Genomic DNA, 18,502 nt, shown 5'->3' with positions numbered 1-18,502 from the left:
ACAGGGATTGTGAGAGTCATTAAATGTTAGCTGAAGTTCTGACAGTGTCTTGAACCTGAGTGTTCAAAGAATTACAGAACTTAAATGCTGGGTACAACCCAGCAAGAGTCCCTGAAAGAGTTGGAAAAAGAAAAGCCCGGTGTGAGCATGATGTTACTAAACGCCAGGGAAAGAGGGCCTTTTAAGGAGGAGGCAGTGAGAGCTGCTAAGAGATCAAAGCAAATGAGAACTGAGAAAATGTCCATTGAATTTCACAGCACAGAGGTCAATGACCTTCACAAAATGCCTAACCTGTGTTCATATTGTATAACGAGTCTCACACATCTTCTGGATTGTCTGTGTCTTTTGCCTGACTGGGAGGGGTGTGGGCTGCTTTAGATCCAGCGCAAGTTCCCAGAGATCCGGCCACATTCTAGCAACAACTAGCACAGTGTTATAAACAACAAGACCATTATAAGATAAATACATTTTTGACAAGGCATTTATTACCACATGCTTTGATATCAGAGAGACTCAATTGGACTCATGTTAAAAAACAGAAGCATGGATTTCTTGTGCAATGCTGTATAGGTAGGTATCTGATAAATTTAGACCTTCAGAACCAAAGTTCTATGAGATATACTACTGCCTTTACTTAAGATAAAGAAAGTACAGGAATCTACTAGCTATTGAAAGCTATAATAGAAAACTGTTGTACCTTTATTTGTAGAAGAAATGTTCTAAAAATGTCTCATAGAGCAGGGTGAGAGTAGTTTTCTAAATTGAAATTATACAATTTATTATTATAACTGACATTTTCAAGATAAAACTAGAGCACATAATGATTAGTGAACGCTACACAAAGATTCCAAAATAAAGTTTCTACAAATCAAGTTCTCTTAAACAACTGCAAATATTTATACAACAGTAGTCTTTACCTGAATGAGTCGTTTCTTAAGGCCCTCATAAAGTGACTTTCATCAAGAATAAAATTCTACATGTATGGAAATTAAGTTTAGAGAAAAAATTATTAACATAATTGAGTGTAATCATTGTTAAAAATATCAAAACAGAGCACTACATTTCAGAGTATATGTAATGATTTTTAAAGCTCTAGTGAGGTGTACTCTAAAATGTAGTTAATATTTAAGCAACATACTAACTTTAGTCATACAATATAGTTAAGATCATTATATTAAGATAATTTATATAGGATTGATATATATATATATATATACACACATAATTTCCTCTCATAGGACTTTAGGAGTATTTGTCATCGTTAATTCTTTCTACATTCATTACATTTTATTTACAAATTGAAAATTTTAGTAAACAATACACTTGAAATTAAATGGTTCAATGGAATTTAACCTAGGCACATATGTTGTACTTTTATATACATTAGTGCATTAAAAAAATCTACAATATTCAATAACCTCAAAACTATTAAAATAAAGGAAATTTCTTCCCCCTTAAATCTTGGACCCTGTTATCAGATTAGTCTTCCCAAAATTCTGTTTTCATCTTGTTAGTGCCATATACGTAATTATTCAGTGGCTTCCCATTTCCTACAGAATGAAGTTCAACTCTTTATTCTGACATCAAAACATTCCACAATTTGGCCTCAAACTTTTTTTCCAAACTAGGCCATGCTCTTCCCTGACTCAGTATCAGTGAAGCTAATTCCCACCCTGAACTTGTGTTCCTCACCTCCAGTGCTCTTCCTCTTACCTTCAAATCCTATGATCTTTAATTCTGTTTGACTCCCACCTCCCCTGTGAAATCTTCGTGATGCTTGCATGCCTTCCTCTGATCTTGTCTTCACCACACCACTCACATTGACTCTTAAACAGCCACTATTACTGAACTAGTTCATGCTGTTAAGAATTTTCTCTTCAACCAAATGGGAAATTCCTCAGTTAGTGCCATTGGTGCCTAGCACAATCCTGAGTATATAATTATAAGCATATGTTAATATCATCTTAATTACCTCTGACATTTTATTCTTATAACTTATTTTTCCATCTAAACAAACGGCACAACTAAAGGCCAAGTTTACTGTTGCTTAAGCATCTCTCATTCTCTCCCAAAGCTAACTGATATTGCTGTTTGCTCCATCTAATGCACGATCTTCACTATGCAATTGAAATATATGCAACCTGTAATTTTCTTCAAACCAAGGACTAATTCCTTTAATTTCATCAAGTCTTAGGTAAGTTTCTGTCTTTTGTGATAAATGTATTTTTACAGGTAGATTCTTTTCCTTTTAATGGAATGTTTTGGATGTTCCAACAATTTCACTGAAATTGTAAAGCTTTAAAAAACACTGCAGAGTCTTCCTTTCATTAAGTGAGATGTTTTTTCCTTTTCCTCTCCTTTCCCTAAGCACAAGGAAGGAGGTACAGCAGTGGAAAGATAAATGCTTTTAAAAGGCCACCCTGGGGACTTCCCTGGTGGTGCAGTGGTTAAGAATCTGCCTGCCAATGCAGGGGACACGGGTTCAAGCCCTGGTCCAGGATGCGGAGGAACTAAGTCCGTGCACCACGACTACTGAGCCTGCGTGCCACAACTACTGAAGCCCATGTGCCTGGAGCCCATGCTCCTCAACAAGAGAAGCCACCGCGATGTAACAAACAGTAGCCGCCAATCTCAGCAACTAGAGAAAGCACGCACGCAGCAATGAAGACACAACGCAGCCAAAAATAAATAAATAATACATAAATAAATATATAAAATAAAATAAAAGGCCACCCTGGACTGGGTGTAAAAAAAGCAGAAATTATGGTGCTAGCTTCCTCTACTATGTAGGCAGTTTAGCTCTGCTTAAGACTATTGTGCTTGAGCCTCACATTACAAATCCAAAACAACAGTTATTCAAAACCAGCATGGTTTTCTTCTCCCATATAGCAGTAGCAACCATTTATTAAGTACCTCCTATATGTCAGATACCATGTTGGTTGCTTTGTATGTTATCTGATTTTCACAATCAAGTGAAACATTATCCCCATTTTACAGAAGAGAAAACTGAGGCTTAGAGATGCTTAGTAACTTGAACAACTTGTATATGGCAGAGCTAGAGTTTGGATGCAGAATTGATTCCAAAGTGTCTGCTCTTTTTGCTACACCTTGCAATGTCAGTGCCTTGTATTGCCAGGAATTCTCGTTGGGGAATGTTGGGGCTTGCATTCATGACTTTGGCAGGTATTGGGAAGGGAAGGACAGAATAGTAATGAAATGTTCCAGTATATCTAAGGAGGCTCACCAGCACCCCTCTCCTGCACATAACTGCTCCAGTCTCAATTATTAGATGTTCCCCATTCTGATAATTTACATTTCAGTGTACACCAAATTTGGCACTGTCCCTTTTGTTATGGAACATCTGATCACATCTTGGTAGATGGAAGGAAAGCTGGCGGATTTCACCTTTGTCAAGGCTGAGGACAAAAACAACACCATGAAATAAATCACAAAAATAAGTATATGTGTGTATATATATATTTCAAATATATAACATTAGAAATTCTACCTGTAAAAATAAATTTTTCACAAAAGACAAACTTACATAAGACTACATCTTATTGCTGTGGTGACATATGAATTCCAGTCTTAAGCTTAGTCTGCTTATTTGAAGAACAGTCAATAAAAGGAAATTCCAGTGTGAAAAGAATTTTGACAGTCCCTCGGTATGGGATCTAGTTATAGTGTGCTCTTCCAGGAAGGAGGTAGCTGTGTGGGTGGGTTTTAATCCATGTATGCAGGTTTTTTAAATTTTTAAATTTATTTTATTTTTGGTTGCGTTGGGTCTTTGTTGCTGCGTGCAGGCTTTTCTCTGGTTGCGGCAAGCAGGGGCTACACTTCGTTGCAGTGCGCTGGATTCTCATTGCCGCGGCTTCTCTTGTTGCGGAGCTCGGGCTCTAGGCGTGCAGGCTTCAGTAGTCATGGCACACGGGCTCAGTAGTTGTGGTGCACGGGCTTAGCTGCTCTGCACCATGTGGGATCTTCCTGGACCAGGGCTTGAACCCGTGTCTCCTGCACTGGCAGGCGGATTCTTAACCACTGCACCACCAGGGAAGCCCCGTGCATGCAAGTTTTAATCTCTTTTTCTAGTCACACTATATGTGGTGATTCCCTGATTGGCTGTTTTATTAGGACCATGGGAGGGAAAATAGGTTATTCTTCCTTCCCTATTTTTCTACACGTAAGAGAGTTTAATATACGATGGTCTCTTAGTAGTTAATTTTTTTGTTAACAATCTAGGGATTTCTATGCAGATTTAACCAACGTTTTACATTTAATTGGTTATAAGTTAATTAATTAGTATCTACCAACAACCAGGTACACATAAGACAATTTCTGATTTATGAGTTAATAAACTTTCACTCTTGTATCATTTTAATATTAGGCTATTCAAAATGTTTCTACAAATCAGGAGTTTGATTTTCTTTTAATAACACTTATTTAGTAGGAGACTGGGCTGCAGTTTTCGTTGGCACTGACAGTTACCGTGCTGTAGAAAGACCGTGTACCTGGAACCTGACTTTAGAGTCTCAGCGCTGCCTCTTGTTTTTTGCCTTGGAGAAATCACTTCATCCGTTTCCTCATCTATAGGATGAAGATCATAATTTCCATTCCACAGTGTTCTTATGAAGACAAAATGACATAAATATAGGAACTGTTCTTCAAAGGCAAAATTGGGTTTAAGGGAGACACACACAAAACTGGATTTAAGGGACCCCGGGTATGGTGAGGAACTGGACATCTCAGAAGGGAGTGGGGAGGAGCTTTTTATGGGGTTTGAGCTAGTATTATTAGTCACCGGGTCCAAGTACTGTAAATAGACCTTGAATACCTTTCCCCCCAATTCTACTTCCAAATCCCAGACTTCCCCAAGTGGGGCGGGGGTGGGGGGCGAACTCAACCCCAGGGCATATTCTGTGATTTTTTGTCCATGCTTCACAGCCCCCAAGATGGCAAGTTTTGGAGAAGCCATTCTTTCATCTTTGCAATATTCTTGCAACCGCTCCTTGGTAAGTGCTTAATGCGTTTGCTAATTAGAGAAGGTCCCTATACAGGGCGCCGGACGTCAGAAGAGTGAGTCAGGCTAGCGGCTGATAATTTAGAGCCATACTTGAGTTTTTCCTTCTCTCCAAAGAAAAGGGCAGTGGTGTTTTTCCTAAAAAGAAACCTTGAATTGGGTGGCTAGTGTTCGGTCTAAAGCCTGCAAAGAAATACATAGATGCAAGGTGTGGGTGGGTGCAGTAGTTAACTATTTTGATTGTGCTGCGGCTGGAGCAGCGCGGGCGCCCGCCCCACCCACCCCGGGTTGTGGGGTGCGGGGCGGACAGTCGTCTCCGTCCCCCCAAGCCGCTGTGGCCGGGCCTCTGGTCCTGAGAGATGCGGATGAAGCGGTGTGAAGGGTTGGGCTTTTTTTTTTGTTCCTAAAAATGCAACGAACAAAAAAAAAAGTACAACAATCCAAACCCAACCATCTTGTTGCGCGCCGGCTTTCTTCCCAGGCGGCTCCACCGGGGACAACGCCGCCTCCCGTCGCCCGCGCTCGGTCCAGGCCGAGCCCGCGGGTCTGCGCGATCCACGTCCCCTTCCCGGCGCCCGGGGCACGGCGCTTCGCGGGCGCGCGCAGCCCCTCTGGAAAGGAGAGAAGCCAGCAGCCAGGAACCCTCCCCTCTCCCAGGCGCACCACGGCCAGCGGCGGTCATCGGTGGCGGTTGGAGATACCGGAAGGACTCCCGCCTCCCCTCACCCACTCCCTCCCCGGGGGAAAGGCGAGGCCCAGCCTCGGAGGCGGACCGAGGTGCCGGGGGAGGAGAGCCTTGGGGCGGGGCCCGTCGGCGCCGCGAATCCATTTTGCAGCCGTTCCGACTCTTAGCGCGCGGTGCCCGCGGCTGGAGCACTGGCCGTGGCGCGGCTCCTGGTGGGTCCCCTCCAGCGGCCCCGGAGGTCCGAGATAAGTACCCGCCGCCCGGGTCCTTACGGGGAAGGGGGGTGGGGACTTGCCCTGGCCGGGCAGGCACCTGCGTGAGTCGGGGGTGCTGGCGGAGAGCTCAGTCGGCGCTCCAGTCCCGGCAGCACAGCGGAAAGCAGCCAGGCCCGGGAACTGGGGGATGGGGAGCAACGGCGTGCGGGTGGGCGGCGGGGGCAGCGCGTCCGGGCTGCTGAAAACCTGGTCCGCTACCCAACACGCCTGGGTTCACTTCCAGCGCCTCGGGATCGCCTACAAAAGAAAAGGCGACCATGAACCGGAGTCAGAGTACGCGACCACCCCCTGGCACTGAACCTGGGGAGGCTGCTTGGCCCCGTGGGAGGGCGCCCTAACCGAGAAGCTCCTTAGCACAGAGATGGCCAGCCTCTCCCATGCTCCTGGCTTTTTCATCAGGTCCTAGCAGGCTGGCTTTATTTGTGGGGGATGATTGAAAAAATTGAGGGTGAAGACTAAGGACCCTTTGCACATAAATGCATAATACCCTCTCTTTCTTTGTTCTTTCTTTACAGTAGCCTCCAGTCACGACGTGAAAAAAAAAAAAAAAAACCAAACAAAACCAAAACCTGATTGCTCTGCCCTGGGAAATTGTAACCCTGACCAATACACCTGCTTGCAGGGGACAGAGGTAAACTACAATACTTTTCCCTACGTTAAAAACAAATAAACAAACAAACAAAAACCAACAAAAAAAGAAAGCACCCAATTTCGTCAGGCCCAGAACCTTTCAAAATTGAACTCTGTGTAGAATGTATGTGTTCTCACCCTCATGGATGGTCTTTGTTCTTTTCATATTTTGTCAAAACTCAGAAAAATTGATTCTGTACTTGGAAATTCTTTATGTGACAATTATTTGAAACATACTATAATCCAGAGATTTACACTGCAAAGGAAAAGAGGCTACAGCAGCTTTTCTTTCTTTTTGATAATAGGTTTCTTTTTCCTTCTGTGTCACTGCTGCTAGGGCTTATACAACAGGGCTTCAGTTTTCTGACTCTACAGACCTTTATATAAAAGGTATTTTAAATGCAGAATTTCTTTTACATAGCCACTCCCTCTGGTAGCACTTGATGGAGCTATTGATTAATTGGTTATACTTCTGTCTTGCACAATAAGCACATATGTTTCTTCATGCTCTCCTATCTTTCCCTAAAAATACCATCTTTTTTGCACCAGCTGATGCACTAAACCTCTCTGGCAAGTCCTTCCATAACACCAGGTTATTTTCATTCTCTACATTTATTGGTTACCTGGCCCTGCTTCTGCCATAGCTGTTGTTCAGCTATGCCCATTTCCACGAACATGCTTTGTATCTGCTATGCTATGTAATACTTACTTTGTCCTCCCTTGAAATTACAGTTCAAGGGAGTCCAACTCTCCTTTAGGACCTTTCTTGGTTAATACACTCATGCTCTTAACATAACACTGTAAATGAGTATTTACAGTTTTCACAGTATCTATACACATATGTAATTAAACCACCTTACACTGATGTAGCTCAGTAGTTTACAAAATTGTCACACATTACTTAGTCTTTCCAAGAACATTATGAGGTAGCTACTGTAAAAATCCTCATTCCATGAAGGGTAAAACTAGTGCTTAAAGCTAGGTATTCAGATGCAGGTTCAGTGCTCTTTACCCTTCACTGGAGAACCTATTACAACCTACTTTGTAAAAATTATAGAATTTTAGAAGGGATTTAGAGAGCTCATGATTAAGGTTTTCCATTTGATGAATGAGGATACTGAATTCCTGACCCACTTTCTGGATAGTGCTAAGGTCTGAGAATTGGGAAACTCAGGTCCTATGCCTTGCTTGCTGTGTACAATTTGGGGGAGCAGGGGAGGCTCAGATTTTTCACTTGTAAAGTTAGGTGTTTAGCTAAATGATCTCTAAGATGTTTTTAAGCCCAGTACTTCTGTTTTATTCCTACTCCATAACTTTTAGCACCATATATTCTTATATATTGGTAATACGTAGATACATACTAATATTAACTGCCTTAAACTGTTTTATATTTTAAACTTAGGTAGGTATGGTAAAAAAGTGTATGGTAAAAAAGTATGCCTTTTTCTTATTTTTTACTAAGCTCTATAAAAGTATGATTCTGTTGTAAGGTTGGGAATTGCATGGAGAGGTGGAGTACTGTCATACATCATTGGTCAGAGTTCAGAAAGTGGTATGCCCTTTCTAGAGGGAAACTTGGCAGTCTTTTCAAGAGCCTAAAGAATGTTCCTACTCTTTGACCCACCTAACAGTTGGACTAAGACTTTTCTACAGTGTTCATTAAAATGTTATAATCCACCCAAAACAAACAGTCAATAAGAAACAGCATATCCATAAGATAAATGGTCATGTTCTAGAAGAATTTATAACAATAGGGGAAATGCATATGATAAAACAAGTGAAAAAAGTGGATACAAAGTTGTGTTATGCTTCCAGTTTTGTTAAAATATGTGTGTGTGTAAACACACAGTATTGGGAGGAATGTGCCAAAATAATGTTAGAAGAAATATACCAAAATAATAATAATGGTTATTCCTTGCCGATGTAACTGGGTAATTTTTTTCCTGTATTTTCTATAATCACAAATTACTTTTATAATTTTAGAAAAACAAAGTCCACTTGCATGGATAACCTCTCCAACTTCAGTATGGTGTCAGCTTTCTATGTCCTTTTGTAAGGCAGTTATCACACCTTTTATAGTAACAATACCTTTGTAAATGTGCTATATTTCTGAATTTAGGGCAGGAATTGACTTTTGGCTTATATTTCATCTTTTAAAATATCATTGGATTATCCATTTTTGTTATTCGTGAAAGACACTGCCATTGTCATTACCTTGCCTTGGGATTTTTAGATACTAGAATGGTGCTAGAGGAATAGTACTCATAACAGTTAACTAAAAACAGGTGTCCTTTGACATACAGAATAGTTACATTCCAGTTAAGCCTTCTGTAAATATAAAGCAAATTCCCATAATGTGAACGCTTTCTAATTCGTTTGCATTATAGATGTAAATATATTTCTAAGGAAAAGTTGAAATGAAAACTTTTGCCAATAGTTTAAATTATTGTCTTTCCTGTGGCATAAGCACCACAAGTATATCTCCTTGGCAGTAACCTGGCTCCCCATTTAAAACTCCCAGAGGAGCTCTTCCTTTCTTCCCCTGCATATGTGCAGTATTGAATATGAGTGAGGAGTGCCAACATAGTATTATAGAATATAGCCAACCTAAAAATTGCTTAAAGTTTAGCATAATTAGCTTTCTACTTGAAGTATTTTCTAGATCAGTTTTACTTAGAATAAAATGCATATGTAATTCTACACTGAGCAAAAGGAACTTTGTTCACACCAATTACATTTCCATCTCAGAAGTAAGTGCTTATTAGCAGGTAGGTAGTACTTATTAGTTATCCACTAAATACTTGTTTTCACTTGGCATAGTATTACATACTACGTAAATAATTTCACCTATCTACATAGATCTAGCTTGCTGTGTACTGAATGCTAGACTTTGACATTACTTTCTGAAAGCTGGAATTAACCTCACATGCAGAGCTAGATGATGAAAACTTTTAATAGATACCAACCTGTTGGGGATAATAATTTAGGTTAATGATTGCCAAGTTTATTGTTGTGAAAGAAGACAATTTGTTCTAGGGGTAGAATTTTGCTACCTTCATTTAAACCTGTTTACATTTATTTGGGAGAAAAGAAACCAGACATTTCTAGTTTGTAAAACCTTTGCAGAAGTCAGTAGTTCCAATTGAAGTTAATTTTAACTCTTAACAGGTAAAGATAATCTGGGTTTGGTTCCTACCAGACCAGGAGAATAATTTGGGCTATATGTATGTTTCCTTCAAATTCAGACCCTCATTATTCAAATTGATTTCATCTGGATGGGAGAGAATGGGATTCACCACCATTCGGTGTCCTCATAGATTTCTCAGTAGTTGTACAAAAATGGGATAGGGATATCTGATCTAGCTGGTATCCTAAAACTATTGATTTAATGCTGCCGATTTACAGGATTACAGAATAATATCTTGGGTGATTATCAGGTGATACAGGGAAAAGAAAATAGGGAAAGAAACATAAGAAGTAAGGTAAAGAGGAGGTGTGAGATAAGGAAGGAATAAGAGGAAATCAAAAGATTGCCTTCCTTGAAATAGAATGGGGAAGATGAGTTAAAAGAAGAATAAACAAAGGAAAAGTCGAGGCAAAATAGTGGCACAGAGAAGAGAATGAAGGAAAGGAAAAAACTCATTTTTTCCAAGTTTTTCTGGACTATGAAGGTAATAACCTAGTTTTTTGTTTTTGAGACTGTCACCTTAGTCCAAAAACTTGTGAATTTTCTGAGTAGGTAGGCCTTCCAAGCTGCTGGACCTTCTGTACTAGGTTTATTTTGCCCTACTTATCAGGAATTCTACTAGAAATACCTTGGAGGAAATTTTGACTACTACTTATTCTAGGATAATGCCAGAAAAGGTAAGTTACTTATATCTTATATGGACACAAAGGTAAATTATATTTTGTTTGCAAGGGCCACATAACAATTAGATGAGCTATTTTAGATGCTATATGTGGTATATTTATTTTATTTTTTATGGCTCCTTAAGGTTTTATTTAAACATCTTTATTGGAGTATATGGTATATTAATTTTAATATTCCTTTTTTAAGTTATCAGAAATTTTGTCTTTTTCTTAATCTCACTTTATCCTGTTTGGATCATATAAGTTTGGGAACAGTCTCTAAAAGCCAAAATGAGGTGTTAGTAACACATTGATATAGAGTATTAAAAAAAACCCCAAAAACTTGAGGGCTTTCCTTGGTGGCGCAGTGGTTGAGAGTCCGCCTGCCGATGCAGAGGACGCGGGTTTGTGCCCCTGTCCAGGAAGATCCCACATGCCGCGCAGCGGCTAGGCCCGTGAGCCGTGGCCGCTGAGACTGTGCGTCCAGAGCCTGTGCTCCGCAATGGAGAGGCCACAACAGTGAAAGGCCCGCATAGCACAAAAAAACAAACAAACAAAAAAACAACAAAAAAAACCCTTGGTAAATAATTTTCATATATTGTTAGGTACCTTTCAAAACACTTATTCAATGAGGAGAAAAACTAATATGTATAAGTGCTTTGTCAAAGGTCATAGACTGAGAGCAAAACAAGTATGTCAGTCTCCTCACAGGCCTTGATCCAGAGATTCCAATAATATATTTTTTATTTTATAAAAGATAAAACAATATTACAGCAGATTAAACTCTGTGAAATTTATCATAGTTAGCTAATGTTTTTGAAGTTTTACTTTTTTAGCTCAATATTGTTTTCTTATTATTGGTCCCCTCTTTAGGTTTTTTTTTCCAACTTTTTATTGTGAAAATTTTCAAATATACTGAAAATTAAAAATATATTACGGAGGGCTTCCCTGGTGGCGCAGTGGTTGAGAGTCCGCCTGCTGATGCAGGGGACACGGGTTCGTGCCCCTGTCCAGGAAGATCCCACATGCCGCAGAGCAGCTGGGCCCGTGAGCCATGGCCTCTGAGCCTGCGCGTCTGGAGCCTGTGCTCCGCAGTGGGAGAGGCCACAACAGTGACAGGCCCGCGTACCGCAAAAAAAAAAAAAAAAAAGAATTACAATAGATATCCTTACATCCTCTACCTAGATTCAATAGTTGTTAATAGATTCTTAGTAAGTTTCAAGAAACGATTATTAGTGGATCTCATACTAAAATATCATTATACTACTTGAAAATACAGTATACAACTTGAAAATAAGATTAACTAGTGGGATGAGGGGAAGTGGTTTTTTTTTAAAGGTGAGCTCTTTTATTCTAAGCTTTGTTCCAAGATAAGGTTGATTGGTGGCTGTCTGTTTAGTAGAGCTCACGTAATTTAGTTTTGTCTATAAAGTGAGTTTCAGAATTTGCTATCTAGTTACTTGTTAGGTATTTAGATATTGCTTTGAAATTCCTGAATTCAAAGATGCCTCAAAGCAGGATGGAAATTTGATTTAAATCTCTCAGATATAAGGTATAATATATTGGCTTTTCTTTTTCTTCTGTAATGGGATTTGGGAAAGAAATCATGGGTATTATTTTGAACTTTATATTGCTATCAACTAATGAAGTTCAAAGATTTAATAGGAAAGTTTCTTTTAATTAAAAGGTTTTATTTATTTATTTATTTATTTATTTATTTATTTATTTTACGGTACGCGGGCCTCTCACTGTTGTGGCCCCTCCTATTGCGGAGCACAGGCTCCGGACGCGCAGGCTCAGCGGCCACGGCTCACTGGTCCAGCCGCTCCGCGGCATGTGGGATCTTCCCGGACCGGGGCACGAACCCGTGTCTCCTGCATCGACAGGCGGACTCTCAACCACTGCGCCACCAGGGAAGCCCTTATTTATTTTTAAAATAAATTTATTTACTTTTGGCTGCGTTGGGTCTTCATTGTTGCACACAGGCTTTCTCTAGTTGCGGCGGGCAGGGGCTACTCTTTGTTGCGGTGCGCGGGCTTCTCGTTGTGGTGGCTTCTCATTGCAGAGCATGGGCTCTAGGCGCGTGGGCTTCAGTAGTTGTGGCGCACGGGCTTAGTTGCTCCGCAGCATGTGGGATCTTCCCGGACCAGGGCTCAAACCCATGTTCTCTGCATTGGCAGGTGGATTACTTAACCACTGCACCACCAGGGGAGCCCAAAAGGTTTTATTAAAATTACCTTTTAAGAGTGAATAAAATGAGCACCTGTTCAATTGTAATCATTTTGGGTTGATCATATAAAAACAAAAGGGCTTCCAGGAGGGAGAAGTCATATATATTAGCTTTTACTTCTATTTTATGACTCCTTTATAAGTATTGGCTTTTCCATTTTTAATATTCTGGTTGTTGTGTTACTGTTTTCATTTGCAGAGACTGTTGTTGCTATATACCTACTCAAGGTTGTATTGATCAGTTTTCATAGTCTTCCTTAAGTGTGGATATCTTGAATGTTTGCTTAAAAATAAATCTGTGGTGGTGTTATACAACTGTGCCTTTGTCAAAACTCATAGAACGGCGTACTGAAAGGAGTGAGTTTTATTCTACATAAATTAAAAAGTATATTTTAAAGTATAAATATGGTAGGAAAATGAAGTGGAAAACCAGAGAGGTGGTAGATAACTAGGTATATATTTGGCTACTTTCTTTGTTGGTATAAAACTTGGGAAATTGTTGGGAATTCCCTGGTGGTGCAGTAGTTAGGACTCCACGCTTTCACTGCTGAGGGCATGGGTTCAATCCTTGGTTGGGGAACTAACATCCCAGAAGTCGCATGGCGTGGCCTAAATAAGTAAATACATAAATAAGTAAATAAATAAATCTTGGGAAATTTTTAATTCAAAAGAAGAAATGAATCTTGGAAAACTTATTTGCCTTTATATACTTAACTTGACATTGGTTAAGTTGAAATTTTATCACTGGTGAACAGTAATTTTGTTCACATAAAATTTCTTGATATCTATATTTGTCCCCCAGAAGGGGGGGATATGTACTTTGGTTTCATCAAAGGAGTAAGCTCAATTGATTTATTTAGATTTTTATGTGTTAGCCACACTTTAAGAAAAGGATCTATAAGTTCCTTTACTGTGAAAAGCATACCCTTCACTTAGTGAGACTAAAAACCTTATTATGTATTTTCCTTTAAAACTTTTAAGGCAACAAACTTGCCATGGTTTCTTGGGTTGTTAGGCTATATGTCTCAGTTTTCTCTAAAAGTCAGCTGTGGAAGTGGTCACATAGTTTTGTGATTAAAGTTTTGAGTATAAAGCTAAGAAAAGAAAATAGTGTTTAGTTTTAATGTGGATTAAAATGAGAATCTTTAAATTATAAACCAAAATTTGTAAGTTATATCACGAAAAGTGGAACAATAGGATCTACCATGATTTTGATGCAACTTTTTTAAAAAAGGGACTTTCCAAATACCAACTTTTTTCCTCTGGTTCATTTTAAGAGCTGTAAATTGATTGTGGCTTTGGGATGACTGTTTATTATTTCTAAATTTTCCTGTGTGTGACATTTTCCTTTTGATCATACTTGATTGCCTTAAAATTCTTCTTGGTCCCTCAGTTTTCTCCAAAGTTTCTCTTTGTCTTGGGTGCCCTTTTTCTCCTTCTCATGACAAAACTTGGTATCCTTTGTTTTTCCTTTTATTTATTTAATGTGCTTGGATAGGATTCTCTGGAAGTGTTAACCTTGCAAGGACGAGTACATTAGGTTTACTTTATTGAATGCTGCTGCCACTACTTTCCTGTTCCTATAGTTTACTCCAAAATCTAGCCTTAGCATAGAATTCCTAGGTGAAAGATGACAGAGATCAATGGAGGTGATAAAGTGTAGAACCCCAGGACTAGTGATGGAAGATCATCAAAAGTTTTCCTTCTTTGCTCTAAAGAGTCAGAATGTTTTATAGCTGCTTGATAACTTCTTAGAGAGCACACTAACTTCAGTCTCTGTAGCCGTTCTCTTATCAGTGCTTTCAAAGGTTGTATGATTTGCCATGTCACAAAAGATTTTTCAGAAAAATAAGCTTCATCACCATTTTTGCTGTGTAACACTAAATTTGACAGAATACTCTTTGCTTTAATTCTACATATATATGTATTATATATTTGTTATACATATATCTCTCACAACCTAATAGAAAACCATAAACTAATTAGTCTTGCAAGTTCAGCTTATCTTTTAAATACTATTTATCTTCTAGATTGTAGCTCCAATTGTGATTCTTAAAATTACTGTTAAAATTTATTCACTTCCTGGGACTTGCCTGGTGGTGCAGTGGTTAAGACTCCATCCTCCCAATGCAGGGGGCCCAGGTTCTATCCCTGGTCAGGGAAATAGGCTCCACATGCATGCTGCAACTAAGGAGCCCACATGCCGCAACTTAGCTGGCAAGCTACAACTAAGGAGCCCGTGAGCCGCAACTAAGGAGCCCGTGAGCCGCAACTAAGGAGCCCACCTGCTGCAACTAAGACCCGGCACAACCAAGTAAATAAATAAATAAATATATATATATTTTTAAAAAGTATTATATAATAAAAATTATTTACTTTTGGTTATAAGATGGCATAGAGATTAGTAGACCCTATTTTGTTACTTTGGTGGTAATGTGATATGTGTGTGTGTATATATCCCTCAGTAAACTGAATGAGGACATATTTAGCACTATTTTTGGTTCTAAAACTTCAGGGATAAAAGTTTTAAAGTGTACATTTTAAAAGAATAAACTTGAATTGAGAATTGGTATTCTCTATGGTATCCTCTAGGTCAGAGATCTCAAATATTTTGGTCGCAGGACCCCTTTACACTTAAAAACTAAGGCTCCCAAGAGCTTTTATTTACATGTGCATTATATATAGATATTTAACTGTATTAGAATGTATGATTTATAACATGCATTGGTGATTTGAACCAATTAGTTCACTGTGTAATATAGATCTCCAAATAGTGACATATTTCATTATACATGATCTCTCCTCTAAAAAAGCCAAAGCCCACATGTTAATATCACCACTTGTTTCATTACAAGCTCTTAAATGGCAAATATGTTTTCCAAAATCCAATTTTCACTCAAAAATTCAACTTTTTATCATTGGCGAGAAATACTGTCATTTGTTTCCCTTGAAGTGATGGGTTCATTTTGTTCATTTTCAAAAAAATATCTGTCAGATACCTAAGTCTGCACAGCCATAGTTCATCATTTGTTGTTTCAAGTAAATATGGTGTTCCACGAAAAAAGTGGCTGATTTAGCTTGTAGCTCAATCACCTAATTGCTTTCCCTCCAGACAGTATCTGCTGGCATGCAGTAGAAATGCTTTGTGGTTACTTCATATTTTGTCACACAAAATATTAAAAAGACATGTCCACAAGGATCAAGATTTAGTAAAATGAGTAATTTTTACTGCTTCATCTAGAACATTCTAAAATGAAACTTGCTGCCCTCACCCCTGCTCCCACCGTGGGTACGTGGTGGTGAAGAATACAATAACCAGGAATCCAGTTTGGTGGTACCTATTGCCTTGTTTGATTCCTGCTAAGGCTCCAGCAGTGTCTACTCACCATTGCTCTTTTTACAGTGCACTGTCAACATTGTTCCAAAAGTAAATAACATCTCAGTATTACTATGAAAATAGTATTGTCCTCACAGATGCCCTGGAAGAGTCTTAGGGACGCCCAGGTTTGTCCCCACTGGCTTTGATTACTGTTCCAGTGGTCTGAAAAAATGTTCACTTAATTCTCTTGGGAAGAATGAATTGCAGCTGTCTCATTTTATGTTTTTATCTCTGATTTTAATAATTGTAATCTTGCCTTTGAAATAGAAAAATATGCCAGTTTTTAATAAAAGTCTATGTGACAGTGCATGCTTGGATTTATATTTCTGTGCTGCTTTCTTTAAATAGCATACCATTTTATAATTGTGGGCCCAGACTAAAGAGCTCATTCTCTTCAGACACTGAGTGGCTTTGTTTCTGACAGCTAGTAGTCAGCTCTGTTTTAAAACAAGCAGTTGGGTCCTGCTGGCTCAACTTGCAGTTGTCCTAGTCCTAACCCTGTCTCAGCCAAAGACTGTTGTTGGAAAGCCCACACAAAGGCCTTGTGTACAGGGAGCCCTACTAATAAGGAGCGTGTTCTAGTCCCAGCAGATTAAATCTGCTTCGGTGTGCATTCCCTTCACAAATTTCTCACTTATTTTCTTTGTTTGGTTATTTCAGTGAAAAATCATTTTTAATGGCTGTGAAGATAGTTTCTTCTAACTAGTCTGTAGTCCAAATGAAGGGGTTACTGGAGTAAAATAAAATGTTTCTTTCTCTCTGGTAGGAGATGTGATGGAGCTGCTTGAAGAAGATCTCACGTGCCCAATTTGCTGCAGTCTGTTTGACGATCCTCGAGTTTTGCCTTGCTCGCATAACTTTTGCAAAAAATGCTTAGAAGGGATCTTAGAGGGGAATGTGCGGAATTCATTGTGGAGATCATCTCCATTCAAGTGCCCCACATGCCGCAAGGAAACTTCAGCCACCGGAGTCAGTAGCCTGCAGGTTAATTACTCCCTCAAGGGTATTGTGGAAAAGTATAACAAGATCAAGATCTCTCCCAAAATGCCAGTGTGCAAAGGACACTTGGGGCAGCCTCTCAACATTTTCTGCCTGACTGATATGCAGCTGATTTGTGGGATCTGTGCTACTCGTGGTGACCACACCAAGCATGTCTTCTGTTCTATCGAAGATGCCTATGCTCAGGAAAGGGATGCCTTTGAGTCCCTCTTCCAGAGCTTTGAGACCTGGCGTCGGGGAGATGCTCTTTCTCGCTTGGATACCTTGGAAACTAGCAAAAGGAAATCTCTACAGTTGCTGACTAAAGATTCAGATAAAGTGAAGGAGTTTTTTGAGAAGTTACAACACACATTAGATCAAAAGAAGAATGAAATCCTTTCTGACTTTGAGACCATGAAACTTGCAGTTATGCAGGCCTATGACCCAGAGATCAACAAACTCAACACCATCTTGCAGGAACAACGAATGGCCTTTAACATTGCTGAGGCTTTCAAAGATGTGTCAGAACCCATCATATTTCTGCAACAGATGCAGGAGTTCAGGGAGAAAATAAAAGTCATCAAGGAAACTCCTTTGCCTCCCTCTAATTTGCCCTCAAGCCCTTTAATGAAGAACTTTGATACCAGTCAGTGGGAAGACATAAAACTAGTAGATGTGGATAAACTTTCTTTGCCTCAAGACACTGGCACATTCATTAGCAAGATTCCTTGGAACTTTTATCTGTTATTTGTGGTAATCATTCTGCTGGGCCTTCTCATTTTCTTCAGTCCTACCATATTCCTAGAATGGTCTTTATTTGATGAAATCACAACTTGGAAAGACAATCTTTCAAACTTTAGTTTCTACCTGACTAAATCAGCTGATTTTGTAGAACAATCAGTTTTCTACTGGGAACAGTTGGCAGATGGGTTTTTCATTTTCAGTGAAAGATTAAAGAATTTCACTTTGGTGGTGCTGAACAATGTGGCAGAATTTGTGTGCAAATATAAACTGTTATAAAATCTGTTTGAAGTACATAGTTCTGTGTCTTTTGTTAGAAATTTGTCAGAATACAGAGTGGTAGTTCAGATTTGGTCAAGATTCCAGTCAGATATTTTCCTCCACAAGTATTCCTTTCAAAAACAATGTCCTACACATGTTGTTGAAATTAGGTAGTATAAAGATAAAAGTGAAATTTAATAGTGTAGTCCTGAGCCCTCCTTCCTTTTTAAAGTGCTTTTGAAATAAGCATCCTACCCCTAATACTGGTTGTGTTTATGCTATGAAAAAAGGGGATGTGAGAGAGTACATGATTTAATATTGATGAGGTAGTGTAATAATGATTGTTCTTAAGCATGTAATAAAGACTACTCTTGTAAAGCAACTTTTTTTTTTGAGAGTGAACATTCTTTAAAAAGGAATAAGATATGGATTGAATTTCCAACTTTTTCTGCCGAGGG

At 39.2% G+C, this 18,502-nt stretch overlaps 1 protein-coding gene across 6 annotated transcripts; it reads left to right on the top strand.

Annotated features, from left to right (window-relative positions):
- The first annotated feature begins 5,849 nt into the window (after positions 1-5,849).
- TRIM13 (tripartite motif containing 13) lies at positions 5,850-18,424 on the top strand. 6 transcript variants are annotated; one of them, XM_032611606.1, is made up of 4 exons: positions 5,850-5,940; positions 6,493-6,608; positions 14,819-14,999; positions 16,831-18,074. In XM_032611606.1, the coding sequence occupies exon 4, from the start codon at positions 16,839-16,841 to the stop codon at positions 18,060-18,062; it is 1,224 nt and encodes a 407-aa protein (XP_032467497.1). In that variant the 5' UTR covers positions 5,850-5,940; positions 6,493-6,608; positions 14,819-14,999; positions 16,831-16,838; the 3' UTR covers positions 18,063-18,074. The 6 variants fall into 6 exon arrangements, with proteins under 6 accessions (XP_032467497.1, XP_032467492.1, XP_032467495.1 ...); XM_032611601.1 differs by lacking the exon at positions 14,819-14,999 and having other exon boundaries at positions 16,831-18,424; XM_032611604.1 differs by lacking the exon at positions 14,819-14,999 and having other exon boundaries at positions 5,859-5,940; positions 6,496-6,608; positions 16,831-18,424.
- The last annotated feature ends 78 nt before the right edge of the window (positions 18,425-18,502 follow it).

This window comes from Phocoena sinus, chromosome 18, assembly GCF_008692025.1.
Source record: "Phocoena sinus isolate mPhoSin1 chromosome 18, mPhoSin1.pri, whole genome shotgun sequence".
In the NCBI taxonomy this organism is placed as follows: domain Eukaryota; kingdom Metazoa; phylum Chordata; class Mammalia; order Artiodactyla; family Phocoenidae; genus Phocoena; species Phocoena sinus.
The sequence above is the reverse complement of the archived record's forward strand: the minus strand, read 5'-3'. Positions and strand labels throughout refer to the sequence as shown.